Source organism: Schistocerca gregaria, chromosome X (assembly GCF_023897955.1).
Source record: "Schistocerca gregaria isolate iqSchGreg1 chromosome X, iqSchGreg1.2, whole genome shotgun sequence".
Taxonomy (NCBI): domain Eukaryota; kingdom Metazoa; phylum Arthropoda; class Insecta; order Orthoptera; family Acrididae; genus Schistocerca; species Schistocerca gregaria.
Genome location: NC_064931.1, coordinates 198,708,705 through 198,728,533, shown reverse-complemented (window position 1 = coordinate 198,728,533; position 19,829 = coordinate 198,708,705). Strand labels below are relative to the sequence as shown.

The 19,829-nt window shown below is 37.7% G+C and overlaps 1 protein-coding gene across 4 annotated transcripts in view; it reads left to right on the top strand.

Moving 5' to 3' along the window:
- Nucleotides 1–19,829, top strand: part of LOC126297423 (transcription factor 12) — a 649,790-nt gene that overhangs the window by 617,829 nt on the left and 12,132 nt on the right. For 3 of the 4 annotated variants that reach the window (XM_049988225.1, XM_049988224.1, XM_049988226.1), the window contains one exon: nt 13,947–14,092. In XM_049988225.1, coding sequence (XP_049844182.1) covers nt 13,947–14,092 — 146 coding nt within the window. Of the gene's footprint in view, nt 1–8,970; nt 9,058–13,946; nt 14,093–19,829 lie in introns of all 4 variants that reach the window. The other variant, XM_049988223.1, reaches the window with a different exon arrangement.

Here is a 19,829-nt window from a genome sequence, read left to right as displayed (position 1 = left end):
TGTACCTAGTGCAAGAAAGATCAACTGTTGATATAGCATTCATCTACATTATCTGAATTTTTTTAAGCAACATAAAGATTAAACAGTGACTTGATATTATTCACTATGATTGTGGACACACAATGATGAAAAGGCAATTGATATACTTAACTAACGAATGACAAGAACTTTCAACTCCTTCTATTTAATTTTTACTTCATTAGTGACTGAATACATTAAATACATTACTAAAAATAATTGCTTTCTCACACTTAAATGTTGGACTGCTCTCAGAAAATAGCACCAAAGACTGTAAATTTAAAATGAAGTTTTTTTTGACAAACAAATCTTGGGAAAGGATCTGTTTGGTACTGGTAATGACAGGGACCTATTGTGTCACTTTCGTGTTCAGTGCCAAGAAAATTATGCCATGTAAGCAATTAGCACTGGGAATATATGTTGGTGAAAGGCATTTGCCAGACTGTGAATTTTGTGATAGGTGTATTTGTTAGTAGTATGTTAAGATACTGACTTTGCTTTGTAACAGTATAGACGTTGATCAAACAGTTGGAGAGTAGTGTTTCAGATTGCTATTTTAATTTGTTGTGAGGTAGAGTAAATTCTTTCCATTCTGTTTGCTAATTTCATAGGACATATCATAGTTTCTATTTTGAAATTGAAATAAGAGCTTTTCTCAGTTGGTGCAACTGTGTCTTCATAACACAGATTAATGAAATACACAAATCACAGCAGTAATGATTTCTGTTATAAAATGATGGTGAAAATTAATTGTAGCAGCCATTAGGTTGCTTTGTACGTTTGTGTGCGTGTGGGGGGGGTTGATGTTACTAATTGTTATTGCCTCATATTCTACAGCGGGCATGGGCACCTGTGGGTGACATGCGTGCCTGATTCATATACTTACTCAAACTTGAGGGCTGCCTCGTCATGTGATGTTCACCTCATTTTATTATGTTTACGTTGTCTTAAAAACCTCCTCCGTTGCAAAATTCTACAACACCATTAGTAAATAAACAATGTCCATGATATATAAATAAATTAAACATCTGAAGACAGGATGCCAGCCATTTCGAAATGTCTTCATGTAAAAATAAACACTTATAACAGTAGCTTCAGTTTCAATAGTTGCAATGTTTTGATATGTCTACAGTGCACAAGACTTATTTGCTAATGTTAATATGAGAAAGAATAGAAACATAAAATATGGCTATGGAACAGGTAGACACTCCAAGTTGTCAAACGATTAGGAGTAAAAATATAATTTTTGTCCACAGGCAAGTTGTTTGAGCATTTGAAATTTAGTGTGGTAAATGTTCACAAATACTGTAAGCAAAATAGTTCTGATGACTAATGACATAGGCATGGGTTGTTTCTGAAACACTAAATAAATTAAGCATCATTTCTTTGTTCATTTTAAATAAATTAAAAGTCCAAATCTACAATATTCATAAAAGATAGATTGCTGCTCACCATAAATATGACACATTATGCTGCAGAATGGCTCAACGGAAAGACAGTCACCCATTTGGCTTGGGGCCAAAGCCTTCTGCAGAAAAGAAACTGCAGACACATTCATTCACACAAGCAAGCACACCTCATGCGCACATAACGGCATTCCAATCCGAGTTTCCAGATATGACGGTCATGTGTGCATGAGGTGTGCTTGTTTGTGTGAATGTATACATCTTTGTGTGTGTGTGTGTGTGTGTGTGTGTGTGTGTTGTTGTTGTTGTTGTTGTGTTTCCTTTTCTGGCAAAGTCTTTGGCCAAAAGATAACTGCCTTTTCGTTGTGCCTGTATGCAACTGAGCATATCAAGATGAGTAGCAATCTATCTTTTCCTTGTATTGTTGATATTCCAAATCTCTTGAAATTAACATGTATTGGCTGTATTATACAGAGGCCAAACTGGAAAATGTGAACAATGGAATGACAAACTGATAATACCTGTCCTCACACGTTCGATATGTGTTGGTAGTGCAGAGAATATTTTGCTTGGTATCAGTATGTTCGTTAGTATTTCTAGCATTATCAGATGGTCATTATATTGATGCATTGATAATATTATTGAATAATGAGGCCCCCTTAACTTCTGTGTTACATTTCTACCATTACAGATGCTAGACACAAATTATATATCATTAACACTGCACAAAATGGTCAAACCTGCTCAAACGATAGATAGCAGAGCAGAAAACTCCCACAAATTTCTTCCACAGGCTGGACTGAGATGACTCAAGGCTGGGTTCTGGCCTGCAGGCTGCCAGTTACCCACCCATGCTCTAGAATAAAGCCTTGGACTGCAGTTTTAGGTTTCAGTCAGTCATTTTCCACCCTTGAGTGTTTAGATGCCTTCCATCCAATTTAAGTTTCCCACTGTATCTTCAGAATATACATCTTAAGAAGTTTTTTTTGTGATTATCAGTTTTGGAAAGCTTTGTTTCATGTTACATGTTACTCTCTTCTTGTGAGCTAAAGCATTTAGGCATGTTAGTGGAACTACGGCAAAGGCCAGGAACTGTTGTGTAATGTATTTATGACAGAAATTATGTTTAAGCATCACTAGATTGTAGAGTTTGCTGTTTACTGCTATAACACCCAACCAACCAGAATACAGAGTAAAGCTTTAACATGTCAGTAATATCAGTTCTATTCTCAAACATAAAGTGTAGTGATTTATTAAGGCTAACAGTTTTTGAATCACAGTGGCTTAAGATATTTTGATTTTCTTGAAATACATACAAGGAGCTGTAACTATGGGATGGGCAAAATACAAGTGGCCCAGAAACTATCTCATGTGCCGTAAGGCAGGCAACACAGCTTACATCATGTGCACCCCAGGATTGATGATGTAATTTGGTTTTCCTATGTTAAGATGCATGAAATATTATTCTGGGATTGTTTTATTTGGTCAGCTTTGATATATTTTAACTCTACCCAATTTCATTAAATAATCTGCTTACACTACAAATTCACATTACTTTAGAGTGCAGATACTGAGCTGTTAATCTTAAAAAAAAGGGGTGGGGAATATTTCTATAGCAACTTTTGTTATTTTTGTAGCATAGTTGTGTAACTTTGTCTGTTCAATCACTGTGTGCTGACTCTTGCTCTTAAATTATTATATAAACAGAAGTTTACCATGTTGTGAGTGGTTATATGAATTATTTGACTAACAGATCACCTATAGTACCAGTATTTCATTATTGCAATATTGACTCAAAAAATGCTAAATATTGCATTCTGCTGCAGCTCACAGTGGATGACATTAGCTTGCAAGAATCTTCATAAATTAAAATTGTATGTGTGTGTTAAAATAGTGGAAGTATGAACATGACTTTGCTCAGTGTTTCAGAATTGGCAATGCTAGGTTTGTCTGTTTATCAGATTCAACATACTCTAAGCACAGCTCTCTATTTAGAAAATTATGTGTGAATACTGTCACCTGGTATATGGCACATATTACTAACATGGACCAAAATTTTTTCAAGGTATAATAAGGTATACTTTTTAATTTACCACACTTCTTCTTATCAGCACAAGAAGTCAGTCCTTTCTGTGGTTTTCTCTATTGTAGTCTATTGATATGTTGCACATCCTCAATGATCTCCTTGCTAGGGGGATACTGTAAGAACAGCGTGTCTAATGCAATCAAAAGTAATGTTTGATTCAGCTAAGAAAGAGTTGACCCCTTGTAAAATCATCATAAACTTGAAATGACAGCTCCTGTGTAAAATAGATGTGAGATGCAAGTTTTCTGATAGTGCAGTTTTTGGATTTGTTGGCTATCTTTCATTTGTGGTTTTGTTCTTTGTTTCTAAAACACAGTATTGGAAATTGCTACTGTAGCTCTCAACTGAGATACACAGCTGCACTACGGAAATAACAAAAGCTGTTATAGAAATATTTTCCACGTCTGTGAGATTAACAGGTTGACTCATTTCAAGCCGTGATGCACACTGAGGTTATCAGAACCTATTTATTCTTAGTTGTTTATAGTAGTCACATATTTTTAATATATTATTTAGCTTTATTTTTTTCTGTGAAAATCCCAGTGGCAAACATATCTCACTGTACGGTGCTTTGTGGAGTATAACTGCGAATGTAAATTTGCTGAAGACCGCCATTTAGAATGCTGAGGCACATCTCCCAATGAGCAAATGGATAACCCTTGTTACTGATGTTACATAAAATGTGAAATACATTTCATGCATCCAGAAACATAGTTCCCTAAAACTTCCCTCCTAATCATCGTGGTAGCAGTGTGCTGGATGTTTTGCTGTTCATGCCGATAACAACAACAATATAGTCTTTGTGGACAGCATACAGTGGTCATGGGGGCTTGGTTTGGTTTAAGAAATGCTGAGCGACATGTTTATGAAGTTGAGACACCGAAACCAAATTTGAAAATGTTCATCTGACTGTGCAAGTTTATATTTTACTTCATTTTTGTAAATGGCTTAAGGTAAATCTTGTTCAGTTGAGAATTTTCTCTCTTTAATGACTTCACTGTTGATAAGACATTAAACCCTAATCTTCCTTTCTTTCTTCTTTATGAAAAGAGTTCCTCTTTTTATACAACAGCACAATGGGGAACATGTAGGAAGGTATAAAAGAAGACCCTAAGGCTTTTACGTGATATAGCAGTAAAGGATGAAACCAGATGCAATAATGTATATTGGTGATACAGAGCTGGCTGTGTTCATTCCTAAAGCAAAACTTTTATAGTCATAAGACTTCATTTTGAACATCTGGTATTAAACTAGTATCTGCTTTAGATTATTACTTGTTTTATTGTTATCCTTGTATTTTAGCATCTGCCATGAAGGGTATTGTGCCATATGCTTGTTCTTTGCCATATTTTCTATGGCAAAGAAGGCAGACTAAAATCACCTTGATATGTCTGCACATAAGGACCAGTTTCATTAGCACACTTCTGCAGATGTTACTTGATTATAGACCTTGTTAATGATGTGGTTTCAAAGATTTGCTTTCGTGAGAAATGTTCATTATGGCTTTAAGTATGCAGGTATAAAACATTACATGAATTTCACATTGGGCTGTAAATGCCCATTATCTGAACAGCCACCAACAATAACAATGCAGCATTGAAATCCTCTGATGTGTGTGTTGAATCAGTTTTTTTATGTTGGTCAGCAGATGTAAAAGAAACATTAACATAAACATAACAAATTTTCTGTTGCAATATAACAACCAAATGTATGTGTGTACTTAATACATTTTCCTCGTCCTCCTCCTCGTTTCTGGTGCCCTTTATCCTGCCAATGCCAGGTCAATACTAGGTCAATACTAGTATGGTACTTCTCGCCGTATAGAACTAACTGTATCCACATACAGGCTGTTATCATGATGGGTCATTTTAAAGCTACTGCCAGCTCTTCCCCTCCCCTCCCCTCCCCTCCCCTTTTGCCCTTCCACAAATACATGCAAACATGGAAAATTGCCCAACAACCACATCCAGGATGGTTGGCACAATGCCCCATGGCCATTAATCTCGAAGGTGGATTTGATCCAGGGCCACCATATCTCCCTGCATCATGGAAGCAGGTGGTTTAATGTGCTCAGCTATCTGAGTGGGTCATACTTTGTACACGTCACTACTAAATATCTTTGTGCAGGGGAAATGACGTGTGCTGCTGAGTGAGAGGAGTAGCATTATAACCAGTCAGAGCATGAACAACTATTTTTCCTTTATATATCTATAAATACACATTTGAGGAGTCCATATGGTGTATATGCTAAAGGAAGCTCCTCACAAGAGCTCCAGAACTTAAAAAAAATGTGTACCACAGAGAAATAACAACAAACAAGTCAGTCACATAGGCTCATTCATACCATTTCTTCTTTCATGTGATGTCAAGTCTAAAATCATTAGTCAATTTAATGAGCATCATTTTTAAAACACTTGAAAAATGTAATAGATGTCGTCACAATAGACTACTCAGTCCCAGCTGAGGGAGCAGTATGATAGGAAAAAGCATTATCCCCCTACATTTGTTCCTAGAATATTTTGGGAAACAACCTAAATAACTTAAATAGCTTTACTTACCATGGTGAGTCTAAAACTATTATTTAGAACTGTGCATCGTCATGTCCCCAGAAAACCCATTATTGCTCTTTTTTGCTGATCTTCTCTGAACCACTCCAGATGAAATATTGGTCAGTCCTAAGTGAATATAAAATTGAGATTGAATCTCAAATCTGGAAAGAGATAAATGGCATGCAGACTTCTACATATACTTTTGAATGATATGATGAATGAGAGAAGTGAGCCTTTCCTCCCTCCTCCTTCTTTGCACTTCATTTTTAAAAAAGAAAAATACCACATTTGTATTATTTTATCGGAACAAATATATTTCCAGTGATGACAGAAAACATTAAGTATAAACTAGCACATATGAAATGAAGAAAGTTGCAGGTATAAATTTAAAAAATAGTGGTTTACAGGCACCAGCTTTGAAAATCTTGAGCATTCACTCTCAGAAGCTCACTGTTCATGCCCTGTGGTACAGAGGGTAGAAGATAAGTTTGAAATTTGAAGGGACATCAACAGATCAGTCTCCTCCTTCAATTTTTTAAAACCGTGGTATCTGCGGCCTGTTCTTATCTATTTTATTTGTGACATTAACACTCTTAAACATATGAGTACCACCTATGTACAACTTCAGAAAGAGATGCAGTGAGAGCAAGGCCAAGACACATACAAATGTAAGCTCTCAAGTTTTCAGAACTTTTCAATCTGTCTGTTCTTCATGAGGACAAGATAGAAGAGAAATTGGAAAAGAAAAAGAAAATTTGTGGTGCTGATGATTAAAAGGAAAATACAATCCAAACTCTGGATTTTCTTGTCAGGGTTCTGTATAGAATCTTTTCTTTATTCCATTACCCTTGCATGTCTTCTTTGCCTACTCAATATATGAATTGTTTCTAAATTTATGAGCTTAAGATCTTATAGTTGTTCTTCATGATTGAATGTATGTCAGTTCTGCTGTGAGTATTCCCACTTCTACAATATTATGTAAATGCTACTCATGTGAAAAGTGTTCATTTCATAAACATAATAGATAGTATCAGGCCATAAATATAGTGTTTGTCTGTAAATTTGGCTTACATATGGTTTACTTGAAATTTTTTAAAGAAATATCTTCATACATGATTCCAAGAGGGCCTAGATCCCCCTGTAAAGAAAACAAAAATAAATAAATAAAATAAAATAAAAAACTGTTAGCATTGCACACTAAGGACAAGAAATGTTTTCTATCTCTTTGGATGGTGTAAGTAATGACAATGAACATAATCTGTCTTAGAGTATATTAGTATTATTCTGTCAATGAATTACTCACAGTCTGAAAGTAAAGAGTAAGACCAAGAATTTATGTGAGTGTAGCTTTTGGACTATGTAATATGCAGCTGTAGTTGTTATTTCTTTCAATAATGATTTCAAAGCAGGCAAAATAAAGTAAGCAGTTTGAAAGATAAACCATCACATTTGTTAAGAATTGAGTCATAAATGAAGAACTGAGCAGACACAATCTTTGTACATCATTATAACTTTGACTTTGATCTGGAGAATTTCAAAAGCAGTATCCCTAGTTTGAAAAGCTGTGTTCATGGTTTGTGGCCATGAATTGAGTATTATGCTTTGTCACGTGGTACCCTGGTTTGAAATATCAATTAAGTGTACACATGGGAATAGAATTATCATTTATTGAGCAGAAAAAGTGAGAGGCTCATAGAATATGGAGAAGAGCCTATGTCACCACCCAGTGTGCAAGATCATACAGAAAGCAGCTTGGGGAGAGAATAGAGGATAAAGTATGTATGCTGAATGTGAGAGACATTAAATAGGAAGCAGAATTTTAGCTGCCAGACTAAAAAATAAAAAACGAGGCTTGGATGGATGGGGAGGAATGGCCAAGGATGCTGGGTATCATATCCAAAATATTTCATAGTGTAGAGAGGAAAATTGTAAGGAAAGAAACAAAAATATATCAGAATCTAGAATGTTGTTGTAATGTTCTATGTTTCTGTAGATAGATTACTAGTAAAAAAAGATGCTGGACAACAGTCAGGCTCTTACTAATCACAGAAAATTGTTTATCTTTCATGTTATGTCCATATTCACGGTTATTGAGTGTAGCAGTCATGTTTGCTATATTCTGCATTAGGCAATGTTTTGCTTTTCAATGCTCTCTGTGTATCGAGAATTTCATGATACTTTCTTCTCTGTATCTTGTTTCTCCAATCTTTATCAGCCTTGACTTGTTCACCACACTTTTTCCATTCAGAATCTCCATCCCCTTTTCAGTTTTTATCCATGTTAACTGGCAAAAGCATCATCCTTAATGTCTGCTTGGCATTCATAAAATTCTTTGTATCAGTTTTTATTCTCATAGTAGTATGACTGTTTTATGTGAAAGTATATGTTGAAAGACAGTCATCTGTTGAAAATCAAGACTTATATTGTGAAAGATAGTCTAGCGTGAAATATTGCAGCCTTTCTGTTTGGCATATTTATTAATTTCTGGTTTGAAAAGGTAAATAAGTCAGTACTGTATAACAAAAACTCTTATTTGGGTATGAAAATCCATTCATTTAATATTCTGATATATAAAACGTTCTTTCCAAACGTGTAGTCTGACAGTTAGGACAATTGTATAAAGACATTAATTAAACTTTGCAATACGTTCCATGTTGTTGTTGTTGTTAACTCGAATTGGTTTTGGGACATTTTTATGCAATTTGTTTCTGGAAAAGATTTCAACACATTGAATACATTCAAAATTAGAAGAGCACCCAATTATCTCTCATCCTCTCTTTCTCTCCTTTCTTAAACAATTCAGTGACACAGTGGAGGGACTATTACATATTAGTCCATTACTTCTGTTACTGACTGAAATCGAAATTTTCTTAACTGAGCAGTCATACTGATATGTGTTTTTCTCCCACCGTTGTTCGAGTGCCGATGAGGAAGAGGACCCTGATACAAAAGCAGCTAGAGAAAAGGAGAGGAGACAAGCCAACAATGCAAGGGAAAGGTGAGCTTGTACAATCACATGCAAACGCTTTCTCCTGTCATGTGCCCAAAGTTGATGATAGATTGTAAATATGGTGATGGTTGCCTTCCATATAGCTGCTAAGTTGCTTGTGTTTAATTATGTCTCACATTTTCTTCATGCCAGATTCCTGATTGTTAAACTGCATTCATAATGTTAACAAATATTACAATAAGAGTAAAATTTAGCTGTAGTTATTTGCTTGTGTTCTTTTTTATGTGTTAAGGATTCATGTATTTCCTTTCCTTCTCATTTTTACAGGCCATGTCACAAATTGGAGTGTGTTTACTCTAAATGTTTTGTGTGTCTTTCTAGTTGTTTGAGCTTCATATAATAGACAATTTTAATTACAACTGCTCATTACACTCAGGTGACAGATGTCATAGACTACCTCCTAATATCATGTTGGACCTCATTTTGCCCAATGTAGTGCTGCAACTCAATGTGGCGTGGACTCGTTGGAAGTCCCCTGCAGAAATACTGAGCCTTGTTGCCTCTAGAGCCATCCATAATTGCGAAACTGTTGTTGTTGCAGAGTTTTGTGCACGAACTGACTTTCCGATTATGTCCCATAAATGTGCAATGGGGTGATCTAGGTGGCCTAATCATTGCCTCAAATTGTCCAGAATGTTCTTCAAACCAATCACGAACAATCATGGCCTGGTGACATGATGTTGTTTGGGAACATGAAGCCCATGAATGGCTGCAAATGGTCTCCAAGTAGCTGAACGTAACTGTTTACAGACAATGATTGGTTCAGTTGGACCAGAGGATCCATCTCATTCCATGTAAACATGCCTCACACCATTATGAAGCCACCACTAGCTTGCACAGTGCCTTGTTCACAAGTTGGGTCCATGGCTTCATGGGGTCTGTGCTACACTCGAACCCTATGATCAGGTCTTACCAACTGAAAGTGGGAACTCATCTGACCAGGCCTCTGTTTCCCAGTTGCCTAGGGTCCAACTGATATGGTCACAAGTCTGAGATGCGCTTCAGTGATGTCGTGCTGTTAGCAAAGGCATTCACATCAGTCGTGGTGCCATAGCCTATTAACACCAAATTTCATTGCACTGTCATAATGGATAGATTCATTGTACATCACACATCGATTTCTGCAGTTATTTCATGCAGTGTTGCTTGCCTGTTACCTCTCACAAGTCTATACAAATGCCACTTCTGTTGGTCATTAAGTGAAGGCTGTCAGCCACCGTGTTGTCTGTGGTGAGAGGTAATATCCAAAATCTGGTATTCTCGGCACACTCTTGACACAGTGGATCTTGAAATATTGAATTCCTTAATGATTTTCAAAGTGGAATGTCCCATGCATCTAGCTCCATCTATCATTCTGCATTCAAAGTCTGTTAATTCCCATCATGCGGCCATAATCACGCCGGAAACTTTTTCACACGAATCACCTGAGTACAGATAACAGTTACACCAATGCACTGCCCTTTTATACCTTGTGTACTCAATACTACCACCATCTGTGTATGTGCATATAGCTGTCCCATGGCTTTTGTGACCTCAATATATAAACTACTGGAAGGATCAGTTTGTGCCCAATAATTGAGCTCTGTGTTTAAATGTTCCTTATATTTTATTTTGTTTTATTCTATGTGATGAAATATCCTAGGTATGCAACAAACATAAATCTGAGCAGAAGGTTCTGGACCATTCTCAGAGATTAAATAGGAAAGTTAGCCAGGGTGGAATGCAAACAAAACTGACATAAAGAAAAAAATCAAACATTAAATAACTTTTCTTTAGGGTAGTTCTGCTTCAGTTCTGCACATATTGATACTGAAGTTGGATTTTCTCTCATTTCAGTATAAAAATACAGTTGAAGCTGCAGTCATGGAAAAAATAGAATAACAGAACTCTTTATTGTTTTATCTGTGAGCAAAATGAAGAAGCAAAAACAATTTTTTGTCATTATTCAATCATATGTGCAGTCTATAATACAACACTAGAATAAACATCTTTCTCAGTTAGAACGGGACACCTGCATAATGCTCCCATACAAATTACACTCCTGGAAATGGAAAAAAGAACACATTGACACCGGTGTGTCAGACCCACCATACTTGCACCGGACACTACGAGAGGGCTGTACAAGCAATGATCACACGCACGGCACAGCGGACACACCAGGAACCGCGGTGTTGGCCGTCAAATGGCGCTAGCTGCGCAGCATTTGTGCACCGCCGCCGTCAGTGTCAGCCAGTTTGCCGTGGCATACGGAGCTCCATCGCAGTCTTTAACACTGGTAGCATGCTGCGACAGCGTGGACGTGAACCGTATGTGCAGTTGACGGACTTTGAGCGAGGGCGTATAGTGGGCATGCGCGAGACCGGGTGGACGTACCGCCGAATTGCTCAACACGTGGGTCGTGAGGTCTCCACAGTACATCGATGTTGTCGCCAGTGGTCGGCGGAAGGTGCACGTGCCCGTCGACCTGGGACCGGACCGCAGTGACGCACGGATGCACGCCAAGACCGTAGGATCCTACGCAGTGCCGTAGGGGACCGCACCGCCACTTCCCAGCAAATTAGGGACACTGTTGCTCCTGGGGTATCGGCGAGGACCATTCGCAACCGTCTCCATGAAGCTGGGCTACGGACCCGCATACCATTAGGCCGTCTTCCGCTCACGCCCCAACATCGTGCAGCCCGCCTCCAGTGGTGTCGCGACAGGTGTGAATGGAGGGACGAATGGAGACGTGTCGTCTTCAGCGATGAGAGTCGCTTCTGCCTTGGTGCCAATGATGGTCGTATGCGTATTTGGCGCCGTGCAGGTGAGCGCCACAATCAGGACTACATACGACCGAGGCACACAGGGCCAACACCCGGCATCATGGTGTGGGGAGCGATCTCCTACACTGGCGGTACACCTCTGGTGATCGTCGAGGGGACACTGAATAGTGCACGGTACATCCAAACCGTCATCGAACCCATCGTTCTACCATTCCTAGACCGGCAAGGGAACTTGCTGTTCCAACAGGACAATGCACGTCCGCATGTATCCCGTGCCACCCAACGTGCTCTAGAAGGTGTAAGTCAACTACCCTGGCCAGCAAGATCTCCGGATCTGTCCCCCATTGAGCATGTTTGGGACTGGATGAAGCGTCGTCTCCAGCACGAACGCTGGTCCAACTGAGGCGCCAGGTGGAAATGGCATGGCGTGCCGTTCCACAGGACTACATCCAGCATCTCTACGATCGTCTCCATGGGAGAATAGCAGCCTGCATTGCTGCGAAAGGTGGATATACACTGTACTAGTGCCGACATTGTGCATGCTCTGTTGCCTGTGTCTATGTGCCTGTGGTTCTGTCAGTGTGATCATGTGATGTATCTGACCCCAGGAATGTGTCAATAAAGTTTCCCCTTCCTGGGACAATGAATTCACGGTGTTCTTATTTCAATTTCCAGGAGTGTATATTCACTCAACAGGAGTTAATTTGGGTGTAGTTCTTCTATTACATTGTGAAATCACACGAATTTAATTTCAGAATTTCTGGCAAGATTTTTCTTTTAAAAACCAAAAAGTATAGTAATGTTACATCTGAACAAATACTGACAGTATAAATATGCAAGTTTAACTTTTTCTCATGATTTTGGTGGCACCTTCTCATCTCTTTCTTTTTGTATTGACATTGAATAACTCTCAAAGTATACAGTCAATTTTGTCTAAAGTTTTGTTACTTGCAGCAGTTCATCATGGTAATGTGTTACAATTTCTTGTTGGATCAATACTGCCACATGCAAAAACAAAGATACTGGTTTCAGTCAGAGTTCAGTACATTGTGAAGGTTAATTTTTATTTGATTTGTCATACTTTTCTACTCAAAATCCTATCCTGTTGATCCATTTTTAATTTTCAAGTTAGTTCAGTGCTAACAGTTGCGCAACTCCTACTTTCTCAGAAGCCAGTAAAAACAAAGTATACCAGCACATCAGTTTTGCATTGTATCATTCTGTTTCTATATTGAATTTTCCTTACAGGTATTACTCCCAATGATTGCTCTGTTTTTTGTGTACATCAATATGCGTGGACTATTTTTGTAGTGTCAGTTGTACTACATGGATATGGTTTCTCATTTATGAGGCACAAATGAGATTTTTCAAGTCATATTTTATCTGTAATATGTGCAATATATGTGTGAATAAATAAATTAAATTATATGGCAGTCAAAATTTTTGTGTGGCACAAAATATTTTTGAATCACAGTCAAAGATTTTTTTTTTCAATGTCTTGAAGCAGACCACAAACAAGCAAATTGCACTGAATGTGCCCCATAGTGTCCTTCACATGTAAAAAGCTGTGTTCATATTGATTATCTTGTTGAGTTGAACTAATGTAATGTATTGTTGTGTGTTATAGGCAAACTACGTTTTCCATTATTACATTTTTATGAATTTTAGTGTACTCGAGTACTCTAGAAGATGTATTATACATTCCTCCACAAAAATAAAATAAAACATTTCAAAACAGGCAAAACATATGTGATAATATTACCAGTAGTATATAAATATTTTGTGCCTAAACTTTGTGGTGGTGGTAATAATATTAGTAATAGTAATGGTAGTAGTAGTGACTCTCAATGGTGGTGCTTACAGTCAATGGACATAAGTCTCAAATAAACTATTAACAAATAATCTTCTTAATTATTTAATTGTGTCTGTCTACTTTTTACATACAGGTGAACACTTTGAATGATACAAATAGAAGTTATTAGCTAATTGTATTTGTGTGTATGGTCATTTTGTGTCACTTTGTGACACAAAATTGCAGAAACAGTGTCACAGACTTCATAGTTATTCATGTGTTCATTTTTATAAAAGATATGCTTTCATTAATAATGTTTTTAGGATACGTATCCGGGACATAAATGAAGCTCTTAAGGAGTTGGGACGGATGTGCATGACACATCTGAAGACCGACAAACCACAGACAAAATTGGGCATCCTCAATATGGCAGTTGAAGTGATAATGAATCTTGAGCAGCAAGTACGAGGTATGATGTTGTCATTAGTGTAGAGGAAGCTGTTTGCTGTTGAATGTGGATGCAAGCAGTGCTTCAGTGGAAAAAAATGACTAAACTTTGTTTATAATGTGCTGACAGTGTAAAAGCAGAGTAGTTTAGGCAACAGAGGTAGTAAGTCACCACATTCCTTGTCATGTATTCCTGTAATGTTTCAGGGGTTCAACACATTTTACTATAGAAGTAAACTAAGTTTGACAAAAAAATTACAGATCAGCAATTAAATTATGCTTACCTGTATTATATAAACAAATATTCCTGTGTGCCATTTTTAAACAATGATCTGAAGAAAGACGATTACTCACTGCATCGAAGAAGCAGAAGATAGGCACATGGACAAGATATTAAACATAAAACCTTGGCTTTTGAATTTGTCCCTCCACCCTGCCCACCTCTCATCCATCCCAGCAGTGAAAAACGGTGTTTTTACATTGAAGAATACTATCTGTGAAAGCCTGCATTGCATCACTGAATCAGTATAGACATTCAGTCCTTGAGGTGTAGGTCTGAAAGCTCTTGAAAGTATCCACTTGCCACTGCTGTGAGAACATTTTCCACACAAGTGACTTGATCATTCACCCTCCACCCCCCCCCCCCCCCCCCCATCCCCACACCACCACCCTTTTCCTCGTTTACTTTCATCTATGTCAGTTTTTGCTGTTACTTGTGATATGGCTTGGCGCCCCAAGCAGCCAAGTCCTGTGTAGAAATCTTACAGTTGTTTCCTTGGTGCCCCTCAGAGCTTGGCCCTGGATATAAATACTTCATTTCATTCAACAAATTTTGTGGCCATAAATTTCTTCAGATATGGTAACAGATGGAATTCAGAGGGTGTCAAATTCAGCAAATTTGGTTGATGTTCAAACAATTCCTACTAGAAATCCCTCTGTTTTCCCATTGTCTCGGTAGCTTTTGGGCAACTGCATTGCCCTAATCAATAATTATCTTTTTATAAATTTTGTAGTCATATCTTTTTCACCCAGAGGATCCAAAAAACTTGCATAGTTTTAAGTTTACCTTGGTTTTCTTAAATTACTTTAGGTAAATATCAGGATGATTCCTTTTAGAATAACACAACCGATTTTCTTCCCCATCATTTCCCTATCCATGTACCCTGTGTATAATGGTCTTGCTGTTGATGTGATGTGAAACTCCCTCCTTCTTCCATTTTGTCATATGAACATCAAAAGCTGCACACAATAAAAAGAAATGGAAGAATATGGTAACAAGCCAATCTTTACACTATAAAGCTTTGTATAATAAACCAGTGGGCTGACTGCTCACAAGATAAAGTAATTGGAAGTGGCTTATCTTACACTTTTTAGCTGACTTTCAAGATGACCAGTCCCCTGTTAATTTTACTGCCTTCCAATGGTGAATAATGTTAAAGATTGTAGATATAGGTCAAAATGACAGTAGAGAAAGATTGACAGTGTGAAAGGAAGTTAAGTAATTTTACTAATAACTAGAGTGGTTAGTGATCGTCAGTCACCTAGCATTGTAAAGAGTGCAGTGCCCTCTGAGGTCATTACTCCAGCTCCTAGTTGATTCATGAAATTATGCCACATTTTTCTCTTATTTTATTTGGCACTGCCATTAAATCCTCTGAATCCAACCCCATTTGCTCACCACAATCATTATACTCTTCCAATTTTTCCATTTCCTACAGTACATTATAGGAATACTATCCCTTTTCTGTCATCAGTTTCTTTTTTCTTGAAAAGAGTACCATTACATTATATCCATGTACTTCCAAAATCAGAGTCTCCATTAAAATCCAACATCCTTTTATACTAATGGAAAAAAGTCTACAACCATTAACATGTCAACACTCAAACCTAGAATTATAAGAAAGTTGTTATACGGGGTTTAATAGGCACCATTATTTTGTGTTTAACAGGTGGAAACAATTATTTTAATGACTAAAATGGGCATTATCATTAATGCTCCCATTTTAGTTAAAGCATCTAACAATTTCTGACTAAAAGCATAAAGATCACTGTCACTGTCAGCTATACATTGCACTTCTTCACCTATGCCAAAATATTAAGTACTGGCTGTCCAGTCTTTTCCCCACTATTATTGACTTCAAATTCATTGGTAAAATGTGCACAGTTTCCCATCTCAAAGCCTTCTCCATGTCTAGAGTTTGGAACATAAAAAAAGCTCATTTTTTGTAAATGAAGTGGTAGTGCGACCTCGAGCATCTTACCAGATGGAGCTCATTTTTTGTAAATGAAGTGGTAGTGCGACCTCCAGCATCTTACCAGATGGAAGGAAATGTAGATGACACCAAAAAAGGGAAGAACTGTAAATAACCACTTATTTACATAAGAAATGATATGTGAATTGTTTTATAATCTACAAATAACATGTATCAAACCAAAACTGTATCATTATGGATCACACTGAAGGTACCTTAAAAAAGAGAAAAGGCAGATCTCATCTAAGAGAAGTAAAATACAGCACAGCAAGAAAAGGCAGTTTTTATTACAAAACAAATATTTCTGTGCTTGCTGTGGAGGATGGCCATGGAAACAAACTTTTGCTGCAAGTAAGCACAAGTCCATTCCAGTGGTGGTGGCCTGCAGGCTGAAGGGCTAATTAAGAAACAATACTAACTACTCACTGATAGTCAAGGTCCACAATGGGTGAGATGATTTAGATTTCAGCATAGCCAAGTTTAACAAACAGTATTAATTACTAGTCCAGATGTTGATATGACATTGTAGGCCACACATCAACTGATAATGGCCCAGGACCTTGCGGTTCCTCGTTAAGATGACTGGGTGGCGTAGCTGGTGGAGGACTGCAGTGTATCTTCGTGGATGCACTATAGTAAACCACTGACTGTGGAAGAGCTGTTGGCCTTGGCACCTGGTCCAGTGGCTTACTCTGTGAAGACTGTCCTTTTTTTGCCTTAAATGGACTGCCTCTGGCAGAATACTCAGAACAATATTTTCAGTCACATGTCTGTGCGTAATAAACTATTTTGTGTACGCCATAACCTCCAGCGGTGTATCTGAACCTTCTGGTGGCTACTGGTTTGACCTGGTTTCTGTTCTACAGCTGACAGGATGGCCCCTACTTGGTCCTGGGTCCTGGACAAGTGGTCGGTATGGGTAGGTGCCCAGACGGGATGTATTAGCTCTCACTATTCACCCTTTTCATGTTAGTCAATTTCTCCACTGATTACAAATAAAGCACTTAAATTATCTTCTCTCTCTGAATCTCCTCAGATTCACTTCCACTAATTGGCTGTGTTCCATTGTGGTCATCCCATGTCTGCATATGTCCCTTTACTACAAATAAATCCTCCTTAACTGCCTCCAACACTTCCCTGACGTTTCCCTTCTCTAGTTCTCACAGTACTTTATTCTCTGTGCCCTTCTTTCTTCCTGATGAGATTCCTCATCTGTTTCACTGTACATGATTTCCTGTTTGTCAGACTCTGCTTCTTTTCAACCAAATCATGTAACAAATTATCTGTGCTACAGTGTTCACTTCACCAGATTCTATTTAAAACTCCTCCAAGCCACCATTAAATGTTCATATTTTCACTTTATTAATCTCATTTACATCCATTGTATCCCTTCAGTTCTCCATTTTGAATTTCCAAATCCTTGTGTTTGTATACAAAAGGAGTAGCTTGTGGGTTCAGACTACTGTTACTCATGCTGTAAATGCTAGAAACTTGTAATTTCCTGTACTCTGTCTCATTTCCAACTCCTACCCATATCTGCTGCCTGTTATGTAGATCATTGTTGCCACAAATTTATAAGCACTATCTATACACAGGGCTTTGCACTCTGTTAGTTTTTCAGTTTGCCATAGCATTGTACCAGCTCCATACTCCCCTTCCACTCTTTTTTCAGACCATGCCCATTCTGTTTATGTCAACATTTTTACAGTTTAAACATTCCCCTGGTACCTAAAATTCCTGTTGACCTGTTCCACTTCCTCCATTACGTTTCCAACCCTTCCCACATAACCAATAAATTTATTAATGTCATCTGTGGGAGCAACAATGAGTTTGTGATGCCAATCCGTAGGCAACTTTCAATCAAACCCGATGATATGTTCCTCAGGTTCCAGTTTATTTGTTAAATAGAACAGATTCATGACCCACTTCAAAGTGAATCTCTTTACGCTCTTCTTTTGAATTAAATTTCCTGCCCACCCCAATATTCTTCAAGAAAATCTTCCTTAAATATTTGTAGTGTATTGTACTGCTCTGTAGCTGTCACTCATCCTATTCTGGCTTCACCCAAAATTTTTGACATAATGAAAGTGATTGTTTGATCACTCCATAATGTATGCAATGCATTTTCAAAATCATTCCATTGTTCTTTTGGATGTAAACTTCCAGACAGATCAAAAGTAAAAATTTTTCTTTTGTAATGTAAGCTACTTCAGATGATTTAGTCACCAAATTACATTCCACACTGTTAGTGCCAATTCTGATGTTGTTTTCTATGTTACACAATCTGTTATGATGCTTATGCAGTTTACTTTCTACAGTCTCACTGTGCTTAGTGAGCTGATTCATTTTCACAAATAAATTCAACTGCAGCAACTTTCTGCCAGACTTTATGCAGATTTTCTTTTACCTGATCTATCCTTTATTGCTTCCAATAGTCATCCTCCTAATTACCTCCCTTAACTTAATTTTCACACTTTCTGTGGATTGTTTATGTTTTCTGTCAACTTGCCTTCACAGTAGCTTGAAAAGTATAGATGTAGATGTACACAATATGTAGAGTTACAAATGCTGGATGGTGATTTTAAACTGGTAAGGGTTACTGCTGAGTCCACACAGGTTGGCATGTTTTTTTTTCTGACAAGCTCATACCTCAATTTTGCAATAATTACATGAACTTTTCAAGCAGTTAGTTCTGCATTCCAGTAACACTGTCCAGCAACTCATTCCTGCAAGTTCGTAACAGCAGGTACAGTGTTGTCTGCCAGAAACAAACTAAATTCTTCATGTATTTAAATGAACAAATGGGTGAGAAGTTATCATTTTAATTTTACCTTTTTGTTTGCATCCTGCTTTGTGAAAATTGTACATAACGTTGATGCTGCATGGCAGGTAGTGTGAGCCCAGTATCTTAGGTGCATAATACTTTATGGAGGGTATTAATGGTATTTTTGAAGATGGACTGTTGCTGACACACAATCGTGACTTGAAGAAGAAAATGATGAGTCCTCTTCTCCACCGGACCTCTCACAATCCGATTCACTTTCTGCAAATCCTGCAAATTCATCTTCACTTTCACTACGTATCATATTATTGCCTAAATCACTCGTATCGAACTGCAACTTCTTATTTGACAATGCCATGCTGCCGCGAAATACTCGGTAAATAAACAACACCAGATACGTTTTTTGTATTCGAAATATCGCACTGACAATCGAAAAGAAGATCGATATGCTGTGCCTTCGACCTTCCTTCTGCGTCTTGGCTAGGAAATAGTAACAGCTTTGCCTTCAAGCGAGGAAAAAGTGAATGAGAAGGGCATCACTGGCATTTTTTGCCGAAAATCAGGATCATGATCAGATTGTATTTGGCAGTAAAAGGGTTAAACAGTGAAATGTCAGTTGGTACAGCACTGTCTATGAAATATAGAGAGAGATCAGACTGCAGCTGCTGACCAATGTATGGATTTCAGTTGTTATGAAGGTTTGAATCAGCTTCTCATAAACGTAA